Source organism: Mustela nigripes, chromosome 1 (genome assembly GCF_022355385.1).
Source record: "Mustela nigripes isolate SB6536 chromosome 1, MUSNIG.SB6536, whole genome shotgun sequence".
Classification (NCBI taxonomy): domain Eukaryota; kingdom Metazoa; phylum Chordata; class Mammalia; order Carnivora; family Mustelidae; genus Mustela; species Mustela nigripes.
The window spans coordinates 20,978,504-21,005,348 of record NC_081557.1 but is presented as its reverse complement, the minus strand read 5'-3'; the positions used below and the strand labels follow the sequence as shown (position 1 = coordinate 21,005,348).

Sequence of the window (26,845 nt, the reverse complement as noted above, 5' to 3'; positions counted from 1 at the left end):
AGACCGAGATCACAAGCAGGCAGAGAGGCAGGCAGAGAGAGAGAGAGGAGGAAGCAGGCTCCCTGCCGAGCAGAGAGCCCGACGTGGGACTTGATCCCAGGACCCTGAGATCATGACCTGAGCCGAAGGCAGCGGCTTAACCCACTGAGCCACCCAGGCGCCCGATATATGGGTTTCTACATATTAGCACACACAATAACTATAAAGAGTATTTGTGTGTACAAATACCTTTGTGTCCACTTATTTCCACAGAATAAATTTCTAGAGGTAGAACTTTTAGATCGTAAGGGTAAATGTTAACTTTTGCTACATGTGGCTAAAATGCTTTCCTGAAATGTTACTAAATCTCTTCTTGACAAAACTAATTTCTCATCAGCCTTTTATGATAAGCGTACATCTATTATCATTGGAATTTGTTCCTAGGAAGTCAAAACTTGAAATCCAAGATATTTTTAAGTGTGTGTGTGTGTGTATGTATGTGTGTGTGTATTTAAGAGTTTTATTTATTAGAGAGAGAGTGCATGGAGTGAGGGGGTAGGCAGAGAAAGCAGGCAAGAGAGAATATCCAGCAGACTTACTTCTGATCAAGGAGCCTGTCGCAAGGCTCAGTTCCACGACCCTGAGATCACAACCTGAGCCAAAATCAAGTTGGACGCCTAACCAACTGAGCCACCCGGGGCCCCCAAAATGTATATATTTTGATAAAAGAAACTTCACAGTGTTCACCTCACTTAATTTTTAGATTTATTTATCATGTTAAATGTAAGCAGTTTGGGTTTGTTTGATGGTTTTTTTTTTTTAAGATTTTATTTATTTGGGGTGCCTGGGTGGCTCAGCCCGTTAAAGCCTCTGCCTTCAGCTCAGGTCATGATCCCAGGGTCCTGGGATCGAGCCCTGCATTGGGCTCTCTGCTCATCAGGGAGCCTGCTTCCTCCTCTCCTTCTCTGCCTGCCCCTCTGCCTACTTGTGATCTCTGTCAATAAAAATAAATAAAATCTTTAAAATAAAAAAAGATTTTATTTATTTATTTGACAGAGAGAGAGAGATCACATGTAGGGAGGGGGAAGCAGGCTTCCCGCTGAGCAGGGAGTGCGATGCAGGGCTCAATCTCAGGACCGTGAGATCATGACCTGAGCCAAAGGCAGAGGCTTAGCCCACTGAGTCACCCAGGCGCCCCAAGCAGTTTGGGTTTTCATTTTAATATTATGGACATTTCACCTTGTCTATTGCTATTGCATTGAGATTTTAAGGTAAATTAATCACTAGAGATTATGTACATTTTTATTGTTTTCCTAATTTTCAGATGACCTTATCTAACATATAAACTCATTTATAGAACAACTATAGATAGGAATTGCTAATACCTTTGTAATTTTGTTTTTGCTTTAAGAAAGCTACCTGTTGGGGCGCCTGGGTGGCTCAGTGGGTTGAAGCCTCTGCCTTCGGCTTGAGTCATGATCCCAGGGTCCTGGGATCGAGTCCCATGTCGGGCTCTCTGCTCCGCGGGGAGCCTGCTTCCTCCCCTCTCCCTCTCTGCCTGCCTCTCTGCCTACTTGTGATTTCTTTCTCTCTGTGAAATAAATAAAATCTTTAAAAAAAAAAAAGAAAGAAAGAAAGAAAGCTACCTGTTTTGAGCAAGTGGGTGGCTCAGTCAGTTAAGCAACCAACTCGTGGTTTCTGCTCAGGTTGTGATTTCAGGGTCATGAGATTGAGTCCCACGTTGTATTCTATGCTTATGACAGAGTCTGCTTGGGGCACTCTCTCTCTCTCTGGCCCTCCCCGCTGCACTTGCACGGTTTCTATCTTTCAAATAAATCCTTTTTTTTTTTTTTTTAAGATTTTATTTATTTATTTATTTGGCAGAGAGAGAGAGCAAGAGAGGGAACTCCAGCAGGAGGAGTGGGAGAGGGAGAAACAGGGAGCCGGAAGCAGGGCTTGTTCCTGGGACCCTGGGACCATGACCTGAGCTGAAGGCAGACGCTTAATGACTGAGCCACTCAGGCGCCTCTAAAATAAATAAATCTTTAAAAAAAAGAAAGATTCTCTCCTTCTGCACCCCTCACGCGCGCGCAGAAGCGCGCACACACACACACGCACACTCTCTCTCTCTCAAAAATAAAAATAAAAAAAGAAAACTAGCTGTTTTTGAAATAAAATTTTTGAGATATACATGCAGAACTAAATTGTCAGGCTTTTCAGTCTTAGAGATTTTTTTTTTAAAGATTTTATTTATTTATTTGACAGAGATAGTCTTAGAGATTTTAATGTGTTAAAATCTCTAATCTTTAATGGATTATGTAAGTCTCTACTATGGAGACTCTGTGTGTGTGTGTGTGTGTATTTGTGTTATAATTGCATAAAGTTTTTTGTGTCTTCTCTTCCTAGGTATGCATTCCTCAGCAGCAACTGAGCTGTTTGTTACTGGATCTTTGCCAACCACTGGAACACTTCCACCCTCTGCCCTCTCTGCTTATCAGCATCCCACCACCTTCAGCAATAGGAACTTTGCTACCACCTCACCTTTGGTGCTTCAGGATTCATCTTTTAACACTACATCAAATGGAATTTTAAATCCTCATGACCCTTTGCTACAAATCAAGACTTCCCAGGGAACTGTTCCGACTGCTTTGGCATTTGAGCGCCTGGGCAGTTCTGCATTAAGTAACAGCATACCACCTCAGTCTTCAACATATCGCTCAGCTCAAGAGTCTGCACCCCATCTTTTACAACCTCAATTTAGTTTGTTGCCTTCAGCACTTGGGGGAGCCCAGCAAACTCCTCAAGCCTACAGCTCAGCTCTCTTTACTAGTTCTACTGCTGCCATTGAAAGAGCTCTTCTTCGAGAATGTAGTGTTATTAAACACCATCAGCGGCCTTCAGGTACCCAGTCTATTCAGGCACAACTGACTGGTTCACAGCATTCCTTACATAGCTATCTATCAAATGCAAGTGTCGTTAATTTTCAGGAAACTAGCAGGCAGTCATCCTTATCCTGTAGCCCAATTGGAGATTCTACTCAGGTGAGCAATGGAGGACTACAGCAGAAGACCTCCCAGGTGTCAGTGGGACTTGCTCAGTCTTACTCATCTGCAATTCCATCATCAGGGTTTCCTCCTTCTACAAAAGGAAAAAGTTGTTCTACAAAACAACCACTAACATCAACTAAGACCCCCAAACCTCAAAGTATAATTCCCCCTGTGCAAACATTAAGCTATTCCAAACCTTTACATAATCAGAGTTCAGTAATATCGGGCCAAGCACAGATTTATTCTACAGCGCAGCTACCAAGCCTTTTATCAGTCAGTCAGTCCCAGAATTATGGTTTAGGACAGCCACACAATGTGCCATCTATTGTTCATTCACAGGTTTATAGGTCCAACAAAGTGGAGAAGTTGCCATCCTTATATAAAACATTGACTTTTTCTGGATCATCTCAGACTATAACTTCTGAAAACCAGACCCTTAACTATTCTTCTAATCAACAGGAAGTATTATCTTCAGTTACAAGTGAGAACTACCCTGCTCAAACGAGAGATCTATCTTCAGTTAGTCAGTCTCAAAGTTATTCATCTAGTCATTCTCAGGGTTTGTCACCAGTCAGCCAGACACAGGTTAGTTATTCATCTCAGTCACAAGTGTTGTCAGTTGTTAGCCCCTCAGAAAGCTACGCTTCAGGGCAGTCCCTAACATTAACAGCCCCTTCTCTTTCTTATTCTTCCACCTCTCGGGCTCAAAATTTGTCAAATACTAGCCCAACCCAGAATTATATTTCTATGCACTCTTCCCAAAATGCTCAGACTCAAGGGTCATCCTCTCCCCAGTCCCAAAAGTTTTTGCCTGCTGTCCAGTCATCATCTTTTGCGTCCTCCACTCACTGTCAGACATTACAGAACAACATACCTTCCCCTGATCCAAAGTCTTATGCCGAAAGAAAACTTGACTCAAATGTGTATACATCTTCAAAGCAAGAAGAGGATTTTCCAATGCAGGAGTTACAGGTATTACAGCCACAAGTATCTCTTGAGTCATCGACCCAAAGGCTATCTGATGGAGAAATTAATGTTCAAGAACCAGCTTACAAGGTGTCAAAGGCAGAGGACAGATATTCTCAGAGTGTAATCAGAAGTAATTCTCGTCTTGAGGATCAGGTTGTTGGGATTGCCCTACAAGGGTCAAAAAAAGAAGAAAGCATGGTTGGTTCAGTGACACAGCTTACCCAACAAATTGGCCAGGTCAGTGCAGCAGCCCTTGATATTAAGAAGGCAACTAATTTAATGCAAACTTCACAAATAAGATTGAATGCTAAAGACCTCAACCAGCAGCATCCTCTTATACACAAGGTACATGAAGCCAAGGTCCAGGAGCAACATGATCAAATAATTAATGCTTCATCTCAGATTCAAATTCCAAATCACTCTTTAGGGCATGGCCATCAGGCATCTCTTCCCAATACACAGGTTCTTTTAGATTCTACCTGTGATCTACAGATTCTTCAGCAGTCAATACTGCAGGCAGGTTTAGGGCAAGTAAAGGCATCTTTACAAGTACAGCGTGTTCAGAGTCCTCAACAGATAGTACATCCTTTCCTTCAGATGGATGGTCATATTATTCAGAGCAATGGTGATCATTCTCAGCAGCAACTCCATCCTCAAACTTCTGAAATCATGAAAATGGACCTCTCTGAGTCTTCAAAACCATTACAACAGCATCTAACAACAAAGGGCCATTTTAGTGAAACAAATCAACATGATTCAAAGAATCATTTTGTTTCTCTTGGATCAATATGTTTCCCAGAGGCAATGCTTCTCAGTGATGAGAGAAATATTTTATCAAATGTAGATGATATCTTAGCAGCTACAGCAGCAGCTTGTGGGGTTACTCCCTCTGATTTTTCCAAGTCAACTTCAAATGAAACCATTCCAGCAGTTGAAGATGGTGATTCTAAATCTCATTTTCAGCAGTCATTAGATGTTGGGCATGTGACTTCGGATTTTAACTCTGTAACAGCTACGGTAGGAAAGCCACAGAATATAAGTGATATTTCCTTAAATGGAAATCAGGTCGCCGTAAACCTTTCACCGGTACCCACCCTCCAATCAAAAATGACTCTCGATCAACAGCATATTGAGACTGTTCAAAATAAAGCATCTAAAGTAATTTCACCAGTGGTCGGACCAAGTCATGAAGCCCAGGAGCAAAGTTCTGGCTCATTCAAGAAACCGTCTGCTACCAATCATGAATCCGAAGAGGATAGCGAAGTTCCTATCGATAATACGTTAACTAATAACAGAAGCCAAGAGTTTGTTTCTAGTAGGAGTATGAGTGGAGAGAGTGCTGCGTCAGAGAATGAGCTCACCGTAGCAGGTGATGACAGCGCTGGGTCGGTGAACCCAGCCAGAAGTGCCCTTGCACTGTTGGCCGTAGCCCCACCTGGGGAGGCCATCGGTGTCAAGATTGAAGAAGAAAACCAAGACTTAATGCATTTTCACCTGCAGAAGAAAAAACCCGGAAAGGGGCAAATGAAAGAAGAAGACAACAGTAATCAGAAACAGCCAAAAAGAACTGCCCACGGCAAACGCCAAAATCCAAGGGGAACAGATGTGTATTTGCCCTACACCCCTCCTTCCTCAGAAAGCTGTCACGATGGTTATCAGCACCAAGAAAAAATGAGACAGAAGATCAAAGAAGTAGAGGAAAGACAGCCAGAAGTCAAAACAGGATTCATTGCCTCTTTCTTAGATTTTCTGAAATCCGGGCCCAAGCAGCAGTTTTCCACTCTTGCCGTCCGAATGCCCAACAGGACTAGGCGACCAGGGACCCAGACTGTTCGCACACTCTGTCCCCCGCCACCTCCGAAGACTTCTTCTACGACACCCACACCTTTGGTGTCTGAAACTGGGGGTAACAGTCCATCGGAAAAAGTTGATAATGAACATAAAAACTTGGACCATTTATCTTCATTTTCTTCTGATGAAGAAGATCCTGGAGCATGCAGTCATGATATTTATAAAAACGCCTCTACTACCTTAGCTACGGATGCTGCTTCTGACAAAAAGAAGAAAACAGGTAAAGTTTTAAATTTTAGGTTCATAATTAGGGATTTCCACTGTTTTTATGCTAATAGACTGGGTTTGAAGCCTTCTTACCTTGAAGCAGGTCTATAAGATTTTCAGGACAAAATGCATAGGTGGGTGTTTCAGGTACTTATTTTTTTTTAAATGCTCTTTCCCTATAGGAAAGCTTTGGGTGTTAGGTTGAAAACTTCTGTTTTGTTTTGTTTTGTTTACTTTCTACCACATGATACATAAATTACATAGTTCATACCTAGACTTCTTTAATCTGAGGCTTCTCGTGGTGGTTTATGGATGTGAGGCATTGTATTGGGGACCCTGGCTTATTTTCTTGGTATGTCAGTTTTACCTGAAGATTAGCATTTTACTTATAAACATGGTTATCTTATGTGTAGCATGCACATGAGTATAATTAAGATAAAATTTTCAAGTTTTGTGTAGGCTCCTGACTGTGTCTCCAAACCTTTGGGTGCGTGTTTCACTTTACTCTATAGTTAAGGGAACACTTGGAGGAACTGTTTAAAGAAGCACTGCCTCAGGTCAGCTCTTTTAAGGAACGTTCTAAACGAAAAGATTTATGACAGTAAAATAGCCATGACCTCTGTGCGAGGACCCAGTAGCAATGCACTGTTACCTCCAGTACATAGATGGGAAAGTCGAGAGGACGTGAACTGTGCAGGTCCACACAGCTAGTAAGTGACAGAGCTGGAGTCCGCACTCGGGTTTGTGTGGTTGTAGAGCCTGTATTCCTGCCTCGCTCTTTTGTGTAAGTCAAGTGGGTCTTTAAAAGTTAAACCTCGTTTTGTAATGTACTTCTAGCTTCTCTCTGGACTCAAGACCACCCTTAACTGAGGTGATCGGAAACAACTGCTATTCCAAATAATCTATTAGCATAAACGTCTGCTAATACATTTCTAAAGAATTCTCGTTTTGTTATACAGGGAAATTAGTATAATGGAAAGTCAGTGTTAGAGTCAAAGACATTATGGATGTGGCTGATCCTGGTAAGGTTTTATACTCCTCTTTCCCCAATGCCGGGCGCTTTGCAAACCCTATTCCACTCTCCATTTGTAGAACAAAGCTTTTGTAATTTCTGTTTTAAAATATGAATCTAAGACTGTTTTCTTTCCAACAAGTGTTACTGCTTCATCTGTAGTTAAAATCATTACTGTCAACCCCATTCATACTCTTAGGTCTTCGAAGTTCTCTCGCTGCCATCCCCGCTGCTGCCTTCGGTGGAAGAACTCCTCTCTTGCTTCTCGTTAGAATCCTTTGCACCACACTCAGTGCTTCTGGGGGGAAACGTTAAAATGATATGTTAAACTTCTCCCTTTCCATATTTTATTTTCTGGTTCCACTCTTTCCACTTTTCCTCTTCTGTAACAACTGAATTTCTCATTGTTTCTGGGACCTGTCAGCCTGATTTCACACTTCTCTTTAGGCAGGTTTTCTAGCTAGAGTACCCTCTCAATTTTCTTCAGCCCAGCAGACCCTGTTAGCTATGAAGACCATCTTCAAAGTCACTTTGTGGAAGTTACCCCAGGCAGAATTAGTGCTCATATCCTCTAAACACAGCCCTCAAATATCTCTGAAAGACAAATTTAAATTTTAATTGCCACAAGGTCTAATTTATCCATTTTTCCTTTTTTGATTTGTGCTTGTGTCCTGAGAAATCTTTGCCTAACCCGTGGTTGCAAAAATGTTCCGTTGTTTTCTAGAAGTTTTAAACTTTTGCATTTTACATTTAGGTCTATGATCTCCACCCCCCCCCCTTTTTAAAGTACGCTCTGCACCCCACATGGGGCTCAAACGCACAACCCTGAGATCAAGAGTCCCATGCTCTTGATCCCTTTTGATTTTATTTTTGTGTAAGGTGAGGTATGGGTTGAAGTTAATTTTTTGGCATGAAGAAGTCTAGCTTTTCCAGCACCATTTGTTGAAAAGAGTCCTTTCTCCTTTTATTATCTTTGCATCTTTGTTAAAAATCAGTTGGCCATATTTGTATGAATTTGTTTCTGGATTCTCAGACTTGGACTTTGTGTTTATGCTTTCAGAAATACCACACTATTTTAATTGCTGTAGCTTTACAGTATGTCTTGCGACAGGGTAGTTGTGAGTCCTCCAAGTCTGTTCTTTTTCAGAATTGTTTTGCCTATTCTAATTCCTTTCCTTTTCCATATAAATTTTCAAATCAGCTATCCGTATTTACCAAAAAAGAAAAAAAAATCCCGCTGGAATTATTACTTTGATTTCCTTGAATCTGTAGCAATTTGAGGAAAACTGAACTGTTCACAATGTACTGAGTTTTAATAATTCATGAACATATTTGATTTCTTTTATTAGTCTTTTATAGTTTGGGACAAATAGATCCTACATATGGTCTATAGTTAGTTAAATGTTTTTGGTGCTATTTATTGTGAATTATACTCTTAAAAGTTTTCAAATTCCAGTGACTTATTGGTAGATTATAAAAACACAGGGGGTTTTTTTGTTTTTTTGGTGTGTTGATCTTGCAAATCTGTACTATTCATTTATTCTAGGGGGCTTTTTAGATTCCTAAGAATTTTTTAATGTAGGAAATTGTATCATCTGCAAATAAGGGCACTTTTATTCTTTTCCAATCTTACATCTTTTTCACTCCTATCTTAAAACACAGGAATTAACATTCCTATATAGTTTTTTATGAAAGTGTTGAGTGCTGACTTCCTGAATATGTTCTTGATCTTTGGAGGAAAGAAATCACCCTTTTGCCATTGAGTATGATCTTAACTGTAGGTTTTTTGTAGATTTCTTATCACACTAAAGAAATTCTTTACATTTCCTAGTTTGCTTACAGTTTTTATAATGAACAGAGGTTGAATTTTGCCAAATGCTTTTTCTTCATCTGTTGAAATGATTATGTAGTTTTCATATTTAGTCTTTCAATATGGTGAATTACATTGACTAATTTTCAAATGTATTCATGGCCTTGCATTCCCAGGATCAACCCCAACAGCTGTGATATCTTGTCTTTTTTTTTTAATACTTGGATGAATTCAGTTTTCTAATTTTTTTGCATCCATCTTTGCAGTGGATATTGGTCTGTAGCTTTCCTTTTTTAATGCCTTTGTCAGATTTTGGTGTCTGGTTATTGCTGACCTCATAAATAAATTGGGGACTGTCCCCTTCTTTTCTCTTTCCTGAAAGAGATTATGTAGTACGATTTCTTCCCAGAGATGCTTAATTGAATTTGTTGGTGAAACCATCTGGACCTGGAGTTTTCTTTTTTTTAAAGATTTTATTTATATATTTGACAGAGAGAGATCACAAGTAGACAGAGAGGCAGGCAGAGAGAGAGAGAGAGGGAAACAGGCTCCCTGCTGAGCTGAGAGCCCGACTCGGGACTCTATCCCAGGACCCTGAGATCATGACCTGAGCCGAAGGCAGTGGCTCAACCCACTGAGCCACCCAGGCGCCCCTGGACCTGGAGTTTTCTTTGTGAGAAAGTTTTTTGCTATGGATTCAGTTTCTTTGATGATGGAACCATTCATCTTGTCTGTTTCTTCTTGACTGTGTTTTGGTAGTTTGTATCTTTGAAGAAATTGGTCTGTTTTATCTGAGTTGTTTAATTTATGGGTATAGAGTTGTTGGTAGCATTTCCTCATGTTGATAATTTATGTCTTCTCTGTTGTGGTCAGTCTGGATAGACATTAATTGATTTTATTAATTCTTTTTCTCCTTTGTTGGCTATTTCATTGATTTTTGCTGTTCTCATTATTTCCTTTTTCCTGCTTGATTTAGGTTTGTTACACTCTATTTTTCTAGTTTCTTGTGGTAGAAGCCTAACTTGTTAATTTGAGAACCTCTTCTGCTATAAGCATTTAATGTTATAAAGCTCTCTCTAAACCCTTCCTCAGCTTTGTCCCACAAATTTTATTTTTATTATTTATTATTTTTATTTTCTTTCAGTACTCTCTGATATTTCCTCTTTGGTCCATGAGTTATTATATTTTTTGAATATTTGGGTATTTTCCAGATACCTTTCCTTAATTGATTTCTTCTTTGTGTAATTTCAGTTCTCTGACATTTGTTAGGGTTAGCTTTATGACCCAGGATATGCTTGATCTTGATTAATGTTCCGTGTGTACTTTAAAAGAACATATATTCTGCTGGTTTTAATAACATTTAATGTGTAATTATTGATATAGCTAGATCTTTCATTTTATTGTTTTCTGGTTTCCCCCTTTCCTGTTTTTCTAAAACACATTATTTAAACTTCAGGTATTTCATTTTTAAATTTATCTCTATCTTTTCTGACTGTATCTTTTTGTATTATTCTTCTAGCAGTTGACCTAATGATTACCGTCCACTTAAAATCAGTATTTTTATGATTTCAAGTAAAATGCCAAAGCCTACCAACCATACAGGTCCCTTTACCCTTGCCCTTATGTTACACATATTTGTCCTGTATATTACATCTACATATATTGAAAGCCCTAAAGAAGGAATGATTTTGCTTTCAACAGTCAAATATACTTTAAATAACTTAGGAGGAGAAAAGCCTCTTGTACTTATGTAGGTTCTATAATTTCTGTTGTAGTTCCTTTATTCCTGATGTTCCAAGTTTCCCTCTGGTATCACTTCCCATCAGCCCGAAAATCTTTTCCTTTTCCAAGGCTTTTCTTTTTCTTTGGTTTTCAGCAATGTAATTGTTTATCTCAGTAGGGTTTATCCTGTTTGGAGTTCACTGAGCTTCTTGAATCTGTAAAATGTATGTCTTTTACGAAGTTTGAAGTTTGGGGACATTATTTTTTCTGTACCAACCTTTCTCTCCTTATGGGACTCCAGTGACACAAATGTAAAACTTTTTGATAGTGTTCCTCCGGTTCTGTTCTTTTTTTTTTTTTTAATCTTCTTTCCCCCTCTGTTCGTCATATTGTATAACTTTTATTGCCTCACCTTAATGTTCATTGGTTTTTCAACCTTCTCGGTTCTGTTATTGTTCCTGTCCAGTGAATTTTTTATTTCAGGTATTTTTTCAATTCTAGAATTTGTCTTTGGTTCTTTTTTCTAGTTTCTCTTTCTCTACGGAGGACTTACATACTTCCACTCATTTTAAAAGTATGTCGACCCTACTTCATGGAGCATATTTACAACAGCTGCTTAAAGACCTTGATAATTCCAACATCTGAGTCATGATAAGAATGGCTCTGGTTTCCCTTTAAGAATTGTCACATTTTTTCCAGTTCTTTGTATATTGAGCAATTTTGAATTGTATCCTGGACATTTTGAGTACTATACTGTGAGACTCTGGGTTCTGTTAAAATCCTCTGGAGAATGTTGATTTGTGTTGTTTTAGCAAGCAGTCAGACTACAAATTGTCTCATTTTTGAGTGGTCATTCCATTGTTGGTTCAGTTTTCAAAGCCTTTGCTCTGCTGCTTTGGATCTATCTCAGCAGTTAGTCTGAAACTTAGGTGATGGGTAGACTTTGTTAAAGTTTAGATCTCAAACCCTTTCTTATGCTAGTTTGGATCTACTCTACATAAGTGCAGTTTAAGCATGAAACTGAGATTTGTATGTGTTTATATACAGAATTAGCAGATACTGCTCTCCAGCACTTTCCTCCCTGGGAATTTTCCATACTACCCAGCTCCCTGGGTTCCCTTTCCTTAGGCATTTGGCTAGAAAGCTGGCATTTTTCTTGGAGTTTTAGCTTCTGGTGCTTTGATACAATTTTTGCAAGTGGGGCTTAAGGCAATACAGCCATAGAAGACAAAAAATAGGGAGTCCCCCTAGATCCTCCCCCAGCTTTATTGAGATATAATTGACTATGTAACGGTTTATAAACTCTTCATGCCATTAGTGGCCCTGTTTCCAGGTTCTTCTGGAATGCCAAAAAGGCAGGCATTTTGTCAGGGTTTAAGATGTCTGGTTCACCACCATGGCATTGCAGCTTTGTGACTTGGGTTGCTAGTGGGATAGGTCTGGGAGAGAGAAAAGAGAAGAAAGAAATGGCATTTTCCCCCCCACATTCTTCACCTTGAATGGGCCTCTTCTCTGTACTCTTCTCTCTAGAAAAACAGATTTTCTTGGAGTTTTTGTTGTTTGTGCCCTGTGTAGCTCTAAATCAGGGGTCACCCTCTGGTCAATGCTAGGTGATAAGAGAGGAAATAAGTAAGAAACATCTCCATATAAAAATTGTTATTTAGGGCGCCTGGGTGGCTCAGTGGGTTAAGCCGCTGCCCTCGGCTCAGGTCATGATCTCAGGGTCCTGGGATCGAGTCCCGCATCGGGCTCTCTGCTCAGCAGGGAGCCTGCTTCCCTTCCTCTCTCTCTACCTGCCTCTCCATCTACTTGTGATTTCTCTCTGTCAAATAAATAAATAAAATCTTTAAAAAAAAAAATTGTTATTTAAATTTGTGCTTACCTCTCCAATCTATCCGCTTTATTAACTTTCCAGACTCTTCAGGTAGTTGCATTTTTTATTTTTTTCAAAGTGTTTATTTGTAGTACATGGGTGATAATAGGCTCTAGAGGGCTTACTTCATCTTGCTTGGTACAGAAGCCATGAATTTTAGAAAAATTCATCGTTTTATCAATTTACTGTCGTGATTTCTGATGCTCAAATTGTCCTGTAATGGGCAAGTAGGAGTCTCTTCAATGTTTTGGTATTTTTGTTGTGATACATTGAATTCATTAATTTTAAGGGAAAATCTATCTTTACAGTATTGTCTTCTCATCCACTTATAGAATATATTGTTTTTTTTACTTATTCAGATTTTATACTATGTATTTTCATATTATATCATTTTTCTCTACATAGATGTTACAGTTTCTGCATTTTTTTAACTACAGTTTTCCCCACATTGTCTTCTTAGCAATTACTGATGGTGGTGTATGGCAATTACTGATTTTTATATCTTCATTTTGGTTTTGGCATTTGGGGGGGTGGTTATTTTAACAGTGTTTCCACCTGCATTTCTTGCATTTTTAGGTAGACATTTATGGCTTGTAAAAATAATGGGAGTTTTGGGGGGCCTGGGTGGCTCAGTGGGTTAAAGCCTCTGCCTTCAGCTCAGGTCATGATCTCAGGGTCCTGAGATCGAGCCCCACTTTGGGCTCTCTGCTCAGCGCGGAGCCTGCTCCCCACCCCCACCTGCCTCTCTGCCTATTTGTGATCTCTGTCAAATAAATCAATAAAAATCTTTAAAAAAATAATAATAATTGGGGTTTTTTTATTTTTTTTTCCTTTTTCTTTCTTCTTTTTTTTTTTTTTTTTTTTTTTTTTTTGATTATTTTACTTGGGCTCAGCCTCTGCTTTAACCCACTGAGCCACCCAGGCTCCTCGGTCTCTGCTTAATAGTAGCAGTGAGAGCAAGGGTCCTCATGTCCTTCTTGGTTTGAAACAGAATATGCAGTGTTTGACTATGAATTAAATTTGTTGTCAGTTTCTAGTACTGTATACTCTTTGAGAAAATTTCCTTCTGTTTTGAGGTTCTTAATTTTTTAAATTAAAAGTGGATATTGAATTTTTGTCAGATGCTTTTTTGAGCTTCTGATAAATCTGCTTTTCCACATTAATCTATTATTTGTTGTTGTTGTTGTTTTTTTTAATTTACGTATTTATTTTAGAGAAAGAGAGCCTGCATGTAAGCTGGGAGGGGCAAAGGGAGAGAGAGACGCTCAAGCTGACTCCGCATGACGCGCAGAGTCCGTGGAGGGGCATGATCTCATAACCCTGAGATAAGGACCGGAGCCAAAACCAAGAGTCTCTCTTAAGCAATTGAACCACCCAGGCACCTTAGTCTTTTATTTGACTTCTTAATGTTGAACCTTTCTAAGAAAAGTCTACCATGAACTCTCCTTGGTCATGATTAATTATTTTAATCCATTGCAAGATTTAAATTGCTACTGTTTTATTGGAGATTTTTACACCTAGATTCATAAATGAAATTATTGCTTATAGTGATTTTGTCTTGATCCTTTGTTGTTGTTTTTTTTGGTTTTGGTTTTGTCTTAATCTTGTTTACTTTTATATTCAGGAATATGCTGGTTTTATATACTGAATTGGGAAAATTTCTATATTTGTCTAAGCTATAAAAAAGTTTACCACATAAAATAGGGATTTAGTAGAACTTTCTAAGAATATATCTGGGACTTTTCCAGTTTTTTTCTGAGGTAGTTTAATCTATCTGAATCAATTATTCAAAAGGTATATTTTCTAGTAAAATCATCCCTCTCATTTAAGTTTTTTAATCTGCTGTTATAAAGTTGTACATAGCATTCTAAGTTTTTAGTCTCCCCTTTTTCTGTAGTTATGTTCTCTTTCTTGCTCCAAATGTGTTTTAATCTTTTTCCTTACCATTCTGTGAAAAGTTTGCCTATTTAGTGGTTCTTTTCAAAGAACCAGTTTACTTTTCTTTTTTAACTCCTATTTTCATTTTTTTACTCAATTTTTCTTAATTTCTCTAATCCGTTCTTTTTCCCTATCTTCCTAGGTTCAATTTAATGTTTTCTCTCTGGCTTCTTGAGTTTAATGCTTAAGTTTATTTGTATATATCCTTGCTTTTTAATGAATGGCATTAAAGTATAAGTTATCTTCATTGTACCTGGGCTTTAATCTATGCCTCTATTTTTAATTTGTAATGCTCTTACTGTCCTTTCTAAATGGTTTGTCATTTCAGTTTTGATTTCCTTTTTAACCCAAGAGTTATTAAGAAAAAGTAGGGTTTTGCCTGTTTCCTAGTAGCTTTCTCATTTTGATGGTGGTGGTAGTGGTATTCTTTTATTACTAATTTATGACCCTACTGTATTTTGGTCAAGGGAATGCTTAAATAATGCCGCTTTTGGAAATCTATGAAAAATTTTTAGTGCCTTGGTAAATGGCCAATTTGTATAAATATTCCATGAATACCAAGTGCTAGCAGATTTTATTTGGTAATGCTGTTCAAATCCTCTGTATCTCTTTGGCTTTTCTTTAATGTAATAAATGACATTAGGTTATATAAGAAAATGTATATGTGAATGTTGGAGGTAAATGACAGGTCTAGAATTTGCCTTAAACTATCCCAGCAAATATAAAAGGGGTTGATGGACAGATAAAAGTATACCAAATGTTTGTAGTTGTTATAGCTGGGTTATAGTATTTGAGGGTTTGTATTCTCTAGTTTTATGTATATTTGAAATTATTAATAATAAACAGTTTTTTAAATCCTCCCTATCCTTATTTGTTTTTAGATTGCTTGATCTGTTGATTCCTGAAAAAGGTGTGTTAAAGTTTTGAAATATGTTTGATTATTTTTCTAATACTGTTTACTTGATATATTATGAACCCACATAATTAGGTACATAAAATATTACTGCGTTCAATTTCCTTTCTGTAAAATCTCTTCTTACAAATTTAATTTCCCACTTCTGTTTTTAATATTACCATACTAATTTTATTGTTAACTGTTTTGGTATATTTTTCCATATCTCTGCTTTCTTTCTTTCAGAATATTTTTTCTTGTGAATTATCACTCCTATATAGAAATAAAGAACATGTAAGAAAAACACATAAAATTCCCATAAAATGTGAAATGCAGACATTACTTAAGCCTTGACCACCAAAATAGAGCAATTTTATAAGATAATAGTTTAAAGAAAAAAAAAGGGACAAAGAAATAAAAATAAGTTTTTATTTTTAAAACTTCTAAATAACTCAAGGATTTAAAAGGAAACCAGGGGCGCCTGGGTGGCTCAGTGGGTTAAGCCGCTGCCTTCGGCTCAGGTCATGATCTTAGGGTCCTGGGATCGAGCCCCGCATCGGGCTCTCTGCTCAGCAGGGAGCCTGCTTCCTCCTCTTCTCTCTCTGCCTGCCTCTCTGCCTGCTTGTGATCTCTCTCTCTCTCAAATAAATAAATAAAATATTAAAAAAAAATAAAAGGAAACCAAAACTGAAATGATAAGCCACTTAGAAAGGACAGTGGAAAATTTACATTTCAAAACCAATGGGATGTTCCAAAAGTGTAGAACAAAGAAGAAAATTTATAGTGTTAAATGCTACTCCTTAGAGAATAAGAAAGTACAAAAATAAATTGAATATTAAATTAACCCAACTTAAAACCTCTAGAACTAACCATATCTGAGTTGCTTTTCTTTTATAATTTTACCACCCATATATATATCCCTAAGCACTATCTATACTTTTTTTTTGAAGTATAGTTGACATTCAAGGTTATATTAGTTCCCAGGGTACAACTTACTGATTCAACAACATATACTTCTTAATTTTTCACTGTATGACTTTGTTAAAATATTATTGACTGTATTGCCTCTGCAGTACTCTTTGTCTCTGTTACTTATTTTATAACTGAAATTTATACCTCTTAATAACTCCTATGTCTATACTATATTTTACTACACTATGCCATACTGTACCTGAACCCTGTACTTTTGTTTGGCTTGTTTTAAAGCTTCATAAAAAGGGCATTGAACAATATTGATACATTTTTCCTCTATTAATTTGAAAGTTATACATTCTTTTTAAAAATATATTTGGTTAGCATATTATGAGCATTTTCAAATATGAACAAAAAGATTCTTAATATTAAACCAAGTTATGTATCACTCAGTTTTAACAATCATTGATACATGGTCAGTTTTGTTTCATTCCTATCTTTATCTATTCTCCCAACCCCTGATTATTTTGATGAAATATTTCTCTTCTTTTCCTGGTTATAATAGGAATTGCAGTGTTTTCTGCTTCTCAAAATCTGTTAATAATCTTTACTCTCCTAATGGATAATAAGGCTTTTGAACAATAGAACTCTTTCAACAATGTAGTTTTCAGAACATAAGTTTTGCACTTCCTTTCTAAAATATTTTCTTCTTTTTGATGCTGTTATTAATGGAATTGTGTTCCTAAATTAATTTCTGGATGGATCATTGTAAGTATATAAAAATGCAATTGGGGGTATCTGGCTGGCTCAGTAGGTAGAACATGCAACTCTTGATCCTGGCGTTGTAAGTTCAAGCCAGGTTGCATGTACAGCTTGCTTTAAAAAAAAAAAAAAAAAAAAAGTACAGGGCACCTGGGTGGCTCAGTGGGTTAAGCCGCTGCCTTCGGCTCAGGTCATGATCTCAGGGTCCTGGGATAGAGTCCCACATTGAGCTCTCTGCTCAACAGAGAGCCTGCTTCCCTCTCTCTTTGTCTCTGCCTGCCTCTCCGTCTACTTGTGGTCTCTGTCAAATAAATAAATAAAATCTTTTTTTAAAAAAATACAATTGATTTTTATATATTGATCTTGTATCCTGAAACCTTGTTGAATTTACTTAGTAATTCTAGTAGTTTTTTAGGCGATTTCTTAGGCTTTTCTGTATACAAGATCACATCATCTGCAAATATTGTTTTATTTCTTCAGACATCTTTCTGAGGGGAAAACATCTAGTTTTTTACCTTTAAGTATGATGTCAGGGTTTCTTTTTTTATAGATGCCCTTTATCAGGTTGAAGAAGTTCTGTTCCGTTTTTAGCTTGTTGAGTGTTTTTATCACAAGTGTTTAAATTTATGATGTTGAATTTTGCCAAGTGCTTTTTCTTTTCATCTACTAAGATGATCCTGTGGTTTTTGTCTTTTGTTCATAACATGGTGATTGATTGCTGTTTAAGTATGCATTTCTAGGATAAAACCCATTTGGTCATGATGTGTAGTTCTTTTTATATGTTGTTTGATTTGCTTATATTTTTGAAGATTTTTGTGTTTATATTCCTGAAGGATAATGGTCCTATGGTTTTTCATGGTGTTTTTGTCTGGTTTAACTATTGGAATAATATTTAGTCCTATAAAATGAGTGCTTACTCATATTTTTTTTAAGCTTATGACGGATTAGTATTCATTCTTATTTAACTCTTGGTAGAATCTACTGATGAACTCATGTGGGCCTGTGCTTGTCTTTGTGGGATACTTTTTAATTGCTTTTATTCTCTGTACTTATTGGTCTATTCAGATGTTCTATTTCTTCTGGAGATTTTTTTAGTGGTTTTCATCTTTCTAGAAATTTGTCCATGTCATCTAAGTTGTTTGTTAGCATACAGTTTTTCATATTATTTCATAATCCTTTTTATTTCTATAGTTCTTAAGGCTTTTTCAAAGTATGTTGGGGTGTTGTTTTCCCTTCGTGCATCAGATTGGCTTTTCTTCTATGAATTCTTCACAGCTTTGGTCAGCTGACCGTTACTTATCTTGCATCACTTTTGTGTCTCTACTTAAAATATTTTTGTGCTACTTAATGGACTTAGGTAGGGGAAAGTGTAGCTTGATGGGAGGCTCAGTCTGATTGTCATCCAGATGTAATTCCATCACTTTGATTCTTGGAAATTAACAGCCATTCTTTAATTTCTTATTGTAATATTCATTGTTTCAATTTGATGGTAAAAGCAATCAAATCTTTCTTTTTAAACTGTTCAGATTTTACTCAGAACAAATGAATGTTTATTTGTATTACTGATTTGCATTTGCTTGATCTAGTTTCAGAAGCCCTGCGGGTGGCAACTACTAGCCCAACTGCCAATACTACTGGTACTTCTACTCCTTCCTCCACCACTGTGGGTCCAGTTAAGCAAGAACCTCCCTGCTCTACTTCATCTGCAGTAAATACCCTGGAAAATATACACTCTACAGAACCCCCAAAGCCCTGCGAACTTGATGGTCTTCCTTCAGACCAGTTTGCAAAAGGACAGGACACTGTTGCCATAGAAGGTTTTACAGATGAGGAAAACACAGAAAGTGGAGGGGAAGGCCAGTACAGAGAGCGTGATGAATTTGTGGTGAAGATAGAAGACATAGAGACTTTTAAGGTGATTTGAATGTTCACAGGTATATTCAAGGTCATAGTTTAGTGGGTGTGTCCTTATGTAATAAGCCTTCATAATGACTTTAGTAGTAAGATCTAGCTTGAATTGCAAAAAGTTATATTTTGATAGTTATTCTAAGTTATAATTGTTAAATAAAAAAATCAAACTAGCAGATATTTTGAAAAAGAAAGCAGTTTAAAATAATTTTGACTTCTTTCTGAGTGTTAGGTATTTCTGACTAGTCACTATACCGTATTTAGGTACTAGTAATTAGAGCTGTTTTGAAATTTCATTTTGTTCAAGGCTCCCAAAATCATTGTATTGTTAGGAGTTTGGAGAAAATGAATTTTTCATTTAACAGTTTAAAGAAAATAAGAGAAATATGATGTAAACATAGAATTGACATATTTTCATAATTGCAAATTATAGAATCATAGGTAGAATGTCAAATTTCATACTGAAAAACTTTAGCCATTTAAAAAAAAATAGGTTTCAGAAACCTATCGGGGGGGGGTGGGCTTGGGGTTTTGTTTGCTTGCTTTTGACTTTTTAATTGGGGCAGAGAGGAGTGGCATTAAAAAGTATAAATGAGGAAGATAACCTTCAAATTATATGCCCTCCATTCACAATTAACTGCTGTTAATATTTTAACATATTTGTTTCTGGTCTTTTTGAATACATACATACTCTAAAAATTGTGTCGATTTATGTATGACTATCATTAGAAAACTTTCCAACAGTTACACAAAAGAGTAACTGGCTACTATGCATGTTGGTGTCCTCCCTATTCCTAGAAGGATTTTGGCAGAGACTGAATAGCAAGCTTATAAGAATTGTTGCAAAAGTTCAGGTAGGTAAAAAACAAAAGTTTAGCTAGATAGGTCTTTAATTTTCCTTTCAGCTCTAAGATTCTATAAATCTAGAATTTGTTGTCAGTTTGTATAAATATAATAAGTATAATTACATATAAATACATATTACAGGAGGCTTTAAAAACAGGAAAAGAACCCCCAGCTATCTGGAAAGTACAAAAAGCTTTATTACAGAAATTTGTTCCTGAAATTCGAGATGGACAAAGAGAATTTGCTGCTACCAATAGTGTAAGTAGAGTGCTTCTTTATATTCGTCTTCCTGGTTTTTTTGACAGCATCGTGATCCTAGGGAAAATACAGAATGATTTAAATTTAAATGTAATTTATATTGAACATTTCTGATAATAGTATAAAATTTGGTATATGATAGTCTGATATCAGTATGTAAATCCTGGCTTTTTAAATTATTATTATTAGTCTATGAAGAGTTCATATGGACTCAGAGGCTGTTATATTGATTATTCTGCCGGTCAAACATCCTGATTTTACCAGAAGACTTACAGAAATGATTTCTTTTGTACTTAATGTAGTTACTTAATAGCATTGAGTAAGTAAGCATCTGGTAATTAGCCAAATGAGATTGCTTCTGTGTTTGCAGTTAAGAATAAGCCTGAAGTTATTTTTATTGAGGGTGAGAAGTAGCCTGGCCAGAGCTACATTTGGAAAACTTAGAGGATAGCAATGTAATAGTGAAGCCAACAAATTTTTATGTACAGAATGTTTAAGTATGTAATTCAGAGTGTTTCTTTCCTTAGTATCTTGGGTATTTTGGAGAGGCAAAGAGTAAATACAAAAAGATATATGTGAAGTTCATTGAAAACACAAACAAAAAGGAATATGTCAGAGTGTGTTCCAAAAAACCACGAAGTAAGCCTTCACAAACTATCAGGTATTTATTTTTGTATGTAACATATTTATGTAGCAATTATTGGAAGACTTATTTTTGGCAATGTAATTTTGTTAAGTTTATCTTCTTTTTAGTAATCTCTATACCCAATATGGGACTTGAACCCATGACCCGGAGATCAAGAGTCCCACACTCCTCTGACCAAGCCAGCCAGGCACCCTGGCAATGTTTTATATAGAGAATTACATCAAGTAAAGAGTCTGATGAATTTTTTTTTATCATATACAAGTCTGAAAATTCAGTGTCTGCTGTAATAAGTGATTCCTTTTGGTGTAATGAGAGGGGTTATAAAGCTCATGACTGTCTTTTGTGGGATGGGCACTCTTTTTTTTCCCAGAGTCCTCTTGGTGTCACCCTAATATAGTGGAGGAAAAAATGGGTGAGTCAAAAGATTCGAATCCTGCTCTTTGTGATCTAGAATAGCACAACCTTTTTTGAAGCCCCCCCTTTTTATCCATAAAATGATGAAGTGTCCAGTTTTAAATGAAAAATTTGAGAAAAAATTATAAGACTTACACACTACTAAGCAAGTATACAATAGAATTGTCATATATTAATTATTGTGATTCTGGATTATGTGGAACATGAATCTGGAAGACAGATGACCTAGCCACATTCCTGTGATCTGTATGGGAAGAGGGCCATGATCCTAGACAGTCTCAATCTAGTGCTAGGAAGGTCTAGCTTGATTAAGGTTCCAACTTAGTGGAAGCAGTGTACCTTATTTTTATGATGAGGTTTTATCCATTCAACTCTCCAGAGCTAATACAGCAAATCTTGAGGGGCTCTAGGACAAGTATATTTGGGTCTCCAGATCCAAACATCCTGTTTCCACCTAAGGGTTTCAGATGGTCAGGGCTGGATATGGGTGTATCCTGCATTACTTCCCAAAGCCTTGGATCACTGGTTATACGGCCTCGTCCACAGGGAAATGAGTTCATAGAGAAAGAAGGAGTTAAGAGAGAGAAATCAAAGTTGAATTAATAGTCCCTTAGTGACTGAATATTGAATGTCAGTGGTTAGAATGTATTTCAAGAGGATTTGGCGGGGGGAGTCATCGTTGGCGATGTATAGGACTTGGACTTCACTTTGGAGATGTTAGTAATTAAATATACTTTTCTTCACTAGTGTTACTCATTTTTGGTCTCAATTTATTTTAATCTGACAAGATTTCAGTGTGTTAATCAAGTGTGTCTGTAACATTGCAGAACTGTTCAGGCTAAGCCAAGTAGTAGCAACAAAACTTCTGATCCTCCAACACCAAAAACTACAACTACAAAAGCCCCTTCCGTGAAACCCAAAGTTAAACAGCTGAAAGTAAAGGCTGAGCCACCACCAAAGAAACGGAAGAAATGGAAAGAAGAGTTTTCATCATCCCAGTCTGACTCCTCTCCTGAGATCCATTCTAGTAGTAGTGATGAGGAGGGTAAGTTCTCCATGAAATGAATACCTCGATAACTTGAGACTGTCAGCATGAACAGAGAGAAGCGGTGATGCTCACAACTCAAAACTTTTATTTTTCGGGGGATTTACCTACCTAATTGAGTTCGGGTTAGGCTTTTATAAAAATAAATTCAAAAAATAAATACATCCATACCTGTATACCTGCATACAAACACAAATTCACATTGCCTGAGCACTAATTGAAAGCACGGCTTGCCCACGCACACAACCGCACACAACCTTGTGAAGTAGAAGAAGCAGTGAACTGAAAGACTGTTGCGAGTTCTAACCACAGTAATGCCAGTTACCTCCGCTCTCTGGGTGAGGTGGGGATTATTAGATCACATAGTTTATACTAAATCCTGTCGTTCTAAAGTTCTTATTTTATTTACTTGACAGACAGAGGTCACAAGTAGGCAGACAGAGAGGAGGGAAGCAGGCAGCCCAACGCAAGGCTCGATCCCAGGACCCTGGGATCATGACCCAAGCCAAAGGCAGAGCTTCAACCCACTGAGCCACCCAGACGCCCCTGTCGTTCTAAACTTCTGAGTCTGTGTTTATGCTAGAAGAAACTACTACTCTGATACTGTAATTAATAGGGCATGTAATTTTTACTCTGAAACTAATTAATAGGGTATAGAAATATATATATAATATATACTTAGGTGTATGTGGAATGTTTATTAATTATATAATATGCATACTACTCTGTATCTGCCCCTAGCCAACCAGCTGCCCTTGACTAAGCGAGGTACCCTAACTGTGCCTTAGTTTTCTCTTTTATAAAATGAAAAGGTTGAAATAGGTCAGCAGTTACCAAACTTTTTGTTTGTTTGTTTTTAATTTTTTTTTTTAGTTTTTTATTTTTTATTAATGTATAATATATTATTATCCCCAGGGGTACAGGTCTGTGAATCGCCAGGTTTACACTCTTCATAGCACTCGCCATAGCACATACCTTCCCCAATTTCCATAACCCAACCACCCTCTCCCTACTCCCCTACACCCAGCACCCCTCAGTTTCTTTTGTGAGATTAAATAAGAGTCTGGCAGTTACCAAACTTTTTGATCTTAGAACACTTTTTTTTACTTTTAAAACTGTTGAAGATACCAAGGAGCATTTTTGTAGGCTAGATATAGATATAGATAATAGTTGTATTTACTTTATTAGAAACTGAACCTGAGGGGCACCTGGGTGGCTCAGTCAGTCAAAGGTCTGTCTGCGGCTCAGGTTATGATCCCAGGGCCCTGGGATTGAGCCCCATGTCAGGCTCCCTGCTTAGCAGGGGAGTTTGCTTCTCCCCCTACGCCTGCTCATGCTCTCTTTCAAATAAATAAATAAAATCTTAAAAAAGAACAAAACTAAACTGAGTTTGGGATAGTTGTAAAACACAAGAGTACACCAGTATACATTCCATTAGCCATCAAACTTGTTGTGTAATATATGCAAGAAAGAAAGCAGTTCAGTGTAGGGCAGAGGTTGGCAAACTGTGGCCAGTGGGCCAAATCTGACCAATAGTCTATTCTTGTAAGTAAAGATTTAACTAAAACACGAATTCATTTACGTATGTTCAGATAGTTGCTGTTCTACTAGGTGGCAAATTTTGAATCATTGCTACAGAAAGCATATGACCATTAAAGCCTAGAATGTTTGCTCCTGGCCCTTCCAAGAAAAAATTGGTGACTTTTCTTCTGGAGCATAAAGTTGGAGGTAGGCAGAAAAAGATGAAAGGATGACAGAAGGCCACATATGCCAAATTAAAGCTGAAAAGCCTGGGATCCTGCAAGCCCAGAAGAGTCCCTTGGAGGAATTTAAGTAGGGAGCAATTGGAATTTGAATTACAAGACCTCATAGTTCAGGTATAATTCAAAGTCTGAACCTTAGTTGTAGCAGTAGGAGTAAAGAGGGGGACGCATAAGAAATTCAGACTGATGGGGTGCCTGGGTGGCACAGTGGGTTAAAGCCTCTGCCTTTGGCTCAGGTCAGGATCTCAGGGTCCTGGGATCGAGCCCCACGTCGGGCTTTCTGCTCAGCAGGGAGCCTGCTTCCCTCTCTCTCTCTCTGTCTGCCTCTCTCTCTACTTGTGATCTGTGTCTTTCAAATAAATAAATAAAATCTAAAAAAAAAAAAATTCAGACTGAACGTGAATGATGAATTGGGCATTGGGGGTGCTACTGAGGTTGATGGCCAGGTTGGCCTCTGACATTACAACTGTCATCGCTTGGGAGCTCATCTCAAAGCTTATTGGAATGGAAATCGAATTGTAACAAAAAGTCTTCTTCAGGGCAACAGTCTACTTGAAATGTGTTGTTTTTAAAAGCTACTTAGAAAGTATGCACATCAGAATTTATAAAGAAGATACCAAAGAGCATTTCTTTTTTTTTTTTCCCAAAGAGCATTTCTGTAGGCTAGATGAAATTTAGTGCTTTGAGTATGTGTAGAAGGCAATATACGTAATCTTTGCAGTTAGCATTCCTGCCTACTGTTTAGAATGGAGTGGTTTGAGTTCTGAATGTGCACACCACTGTACTGCTTCCTCAGATGACTTTCAAGTTTTTCTTTATTGGTAACTTGAATTGTTGCCACTAGGTGTCAGTAATAGGTAAGCATTTTTAGTGTTTAAAAAGTCAAATATTTATGATAAACATAGATTTATAGGCTGGTGATACTGTTTCAAGACTTTTATAGTCTTCAGATTTATTGAAGATTCCAAAACACTTGTGGGGTTTTTTTTTAAGGCTTTATCTATTGATGTTTACCAAATATCAATTAAAATAACTTTGTAAAATATTTATTTAAAATAAACCCATTCCATATTAATATTTTTTAACAACTGTATTTTCCTAAAATAACACTAGTTATAAGAGTAGCATTTTTATATTTGCTTCTACATATATATTTTGGGTAAAGTATATAAAGAAAACCCAGCCTTGGGGCACCTGGGTGGCTTAGTCAGTTAAGCATCTGCCTTTGGCTCGGGTCATGATCCGGGGGTCCTGGGATGGAGCCCCACATCGGGCTCCCTGCTCAGCAGAAAGCCTGCTTCTTCCTCTCTCTCTGCCTCTCCCCTGCTCATGTTCTCTCACATTCTCTATCTCAAGTAAATATAAAGTCTTTAAAAAAAAAAAAAAGAAGGAAAGAAAGAAGAAAACCCAGCTTTATGTAGATTTTGTAGTTGGGAAAGGGAGGAGTATTTTAATTAAAATATTTTAATTTTCAGACAATTATGGATATTTTTCTTTGATGTTCAGAAGGTTTTTATTTTATGAACTTGACAAAAAGTAACTTTTTCAACTTTTCATGCTTGTTACTTTAAAATGTATTGGTTTGTCTTACCTCCGCAATGTATCTTTAATCCATGAATGATTTTATGACATTTTCCATTGGTCATGTGAAAATATCTGTTAGCTCTTTAATGTACATAGTCTATTTCACTTTTTCCCACATTTTTAAAAAATTGTGCTAAAATATATAAACATAAAATTTGCTGTTACAGTCATTTTTAAGTGTACGTTCAGTAGCATTAATTATATTCACACTGTTGTGCAACTATCACAGCTCTCTATTTCCAGGACATTTTCATCACAGAAATTGGAAACTTTGTAACCATTAAGCAATAACTCCCCATACCCTTTTCCCCTGTTGGTGGTAATCTTTAATCTGTTTTCTGTTTCCATGAATTTGCCTACTCTAAATATATCATATAAATATGCTTGTCTTATTTCACTTAACATGATGTTTTCAAGGTTCATCCATGTTACAGCACATTTTCACATTTCACATTTATTACTTATTACTTTTTACGGCTGAATACATTGTAAGTTTATCCCTTGTATGTTCACTTTGTTTATCTTTTCATCTATTGATGGACATGGGTTGTTTCCACCTTTTAGCTATTGTAAATAATGCTGCAGTGAACATTGGCTTACAAATATCTGTTTGTATCTTTTTTTCAGTACATCTAGGAGTAGAATTTCTGAGTCATATAATTATAAGTTTAGCTTTTTGAGGGACCACTAATTGATTTTCCAAAGCGGTTACACCGTTTCACATTCCCACCAGCGATGTAGGAGGTTCCAATTTCTTCACTTCTTCACCAATACTTGTTATATTTTGTTTTGGGTATGTTGTTGTTGTTTATTGTAGCTGTCCTAGTAGGTGTAAAGTGTTATATTGAAATTTTGATTTGTATTTCCCTAACAACTAATGATGTTGAGCATCTTTTCAGGTGCTTATTGGCCATTTCCTTATTTTCTTTGGAGAAATATCTGAAATATTTTGCCCATTTCTTAATGGGCAAATGGGCATTTCTCCTTTTGTTCTTGAGTTGTGGGAGTTCTTTATATTTTATCCTGTTCTGTAGGTTGACATTTCATTTTTGATAATGTCCACTGGTGTACAAAAATTTGAAATTCTAATGAAGCCAAATTTATCTGGTTTTTTTCCTCTATTGCTTAAGCTTTTGGTGTCATATTTAGAATCTATTGCCAAATGCAAGGTCATGAAGATTTACCCCTATATTTTCTTCTAAGAGTTTCATGATTTTAACTCTTACATTTAGGTCATACATTTTTACAGCATCAAAAAAAAATAATACTCATGGGGCGCCTGGGTGGCTCAGTGGGTTAAGCCACTGCCTTCGGCTCAGGTCATGATCTCAGGGTCCTGGGATCGAGTCCTGCATCGGGCTCTCTGCTCAGCAGGGAGCCTTCTTCCTCCTCTCTCTCTGCCTGCCT

At 37.1% G+C, this 26,845-nt stretch overlaps 1 protein-coding gene across 2 annotated transcripts in view; it reads left to right on the top strand.

Annotated features, from left to right (window-relative positions):
• QSER1 (glutamine and serine rich 1) overlaps positions 1–26,845 on the top strand; it is a 74,691-nt gene that overhangs the window by 33,965 nt on the left and 13,881 nt on the right. For both annotated transcript variants that reach the window (XM_059406344.1, XM_059406333.1), the window contains 5 exons: positions 2,386–6,066; positions 18,561–18,889; positions 19,870–19,986; positions 20,514–20,647; positions 21,874–22,091. In XM_059406344.1, coding sequence (XP_059262327.1) covers positions 2,386–6,066; positions 18,561–18,889; positions 19,870–19,986; positions 20,514–20,647; positions 21,874–22,091 — 4,479 coding nt within the window. The remainder of the gene's footprint in view (positions 1–2,385; positions 6,067–18,560; positions 18,890–19,869; positions 19,987–20,513; positions 20,648–21,873; positions 22,092–26,845) is intronic.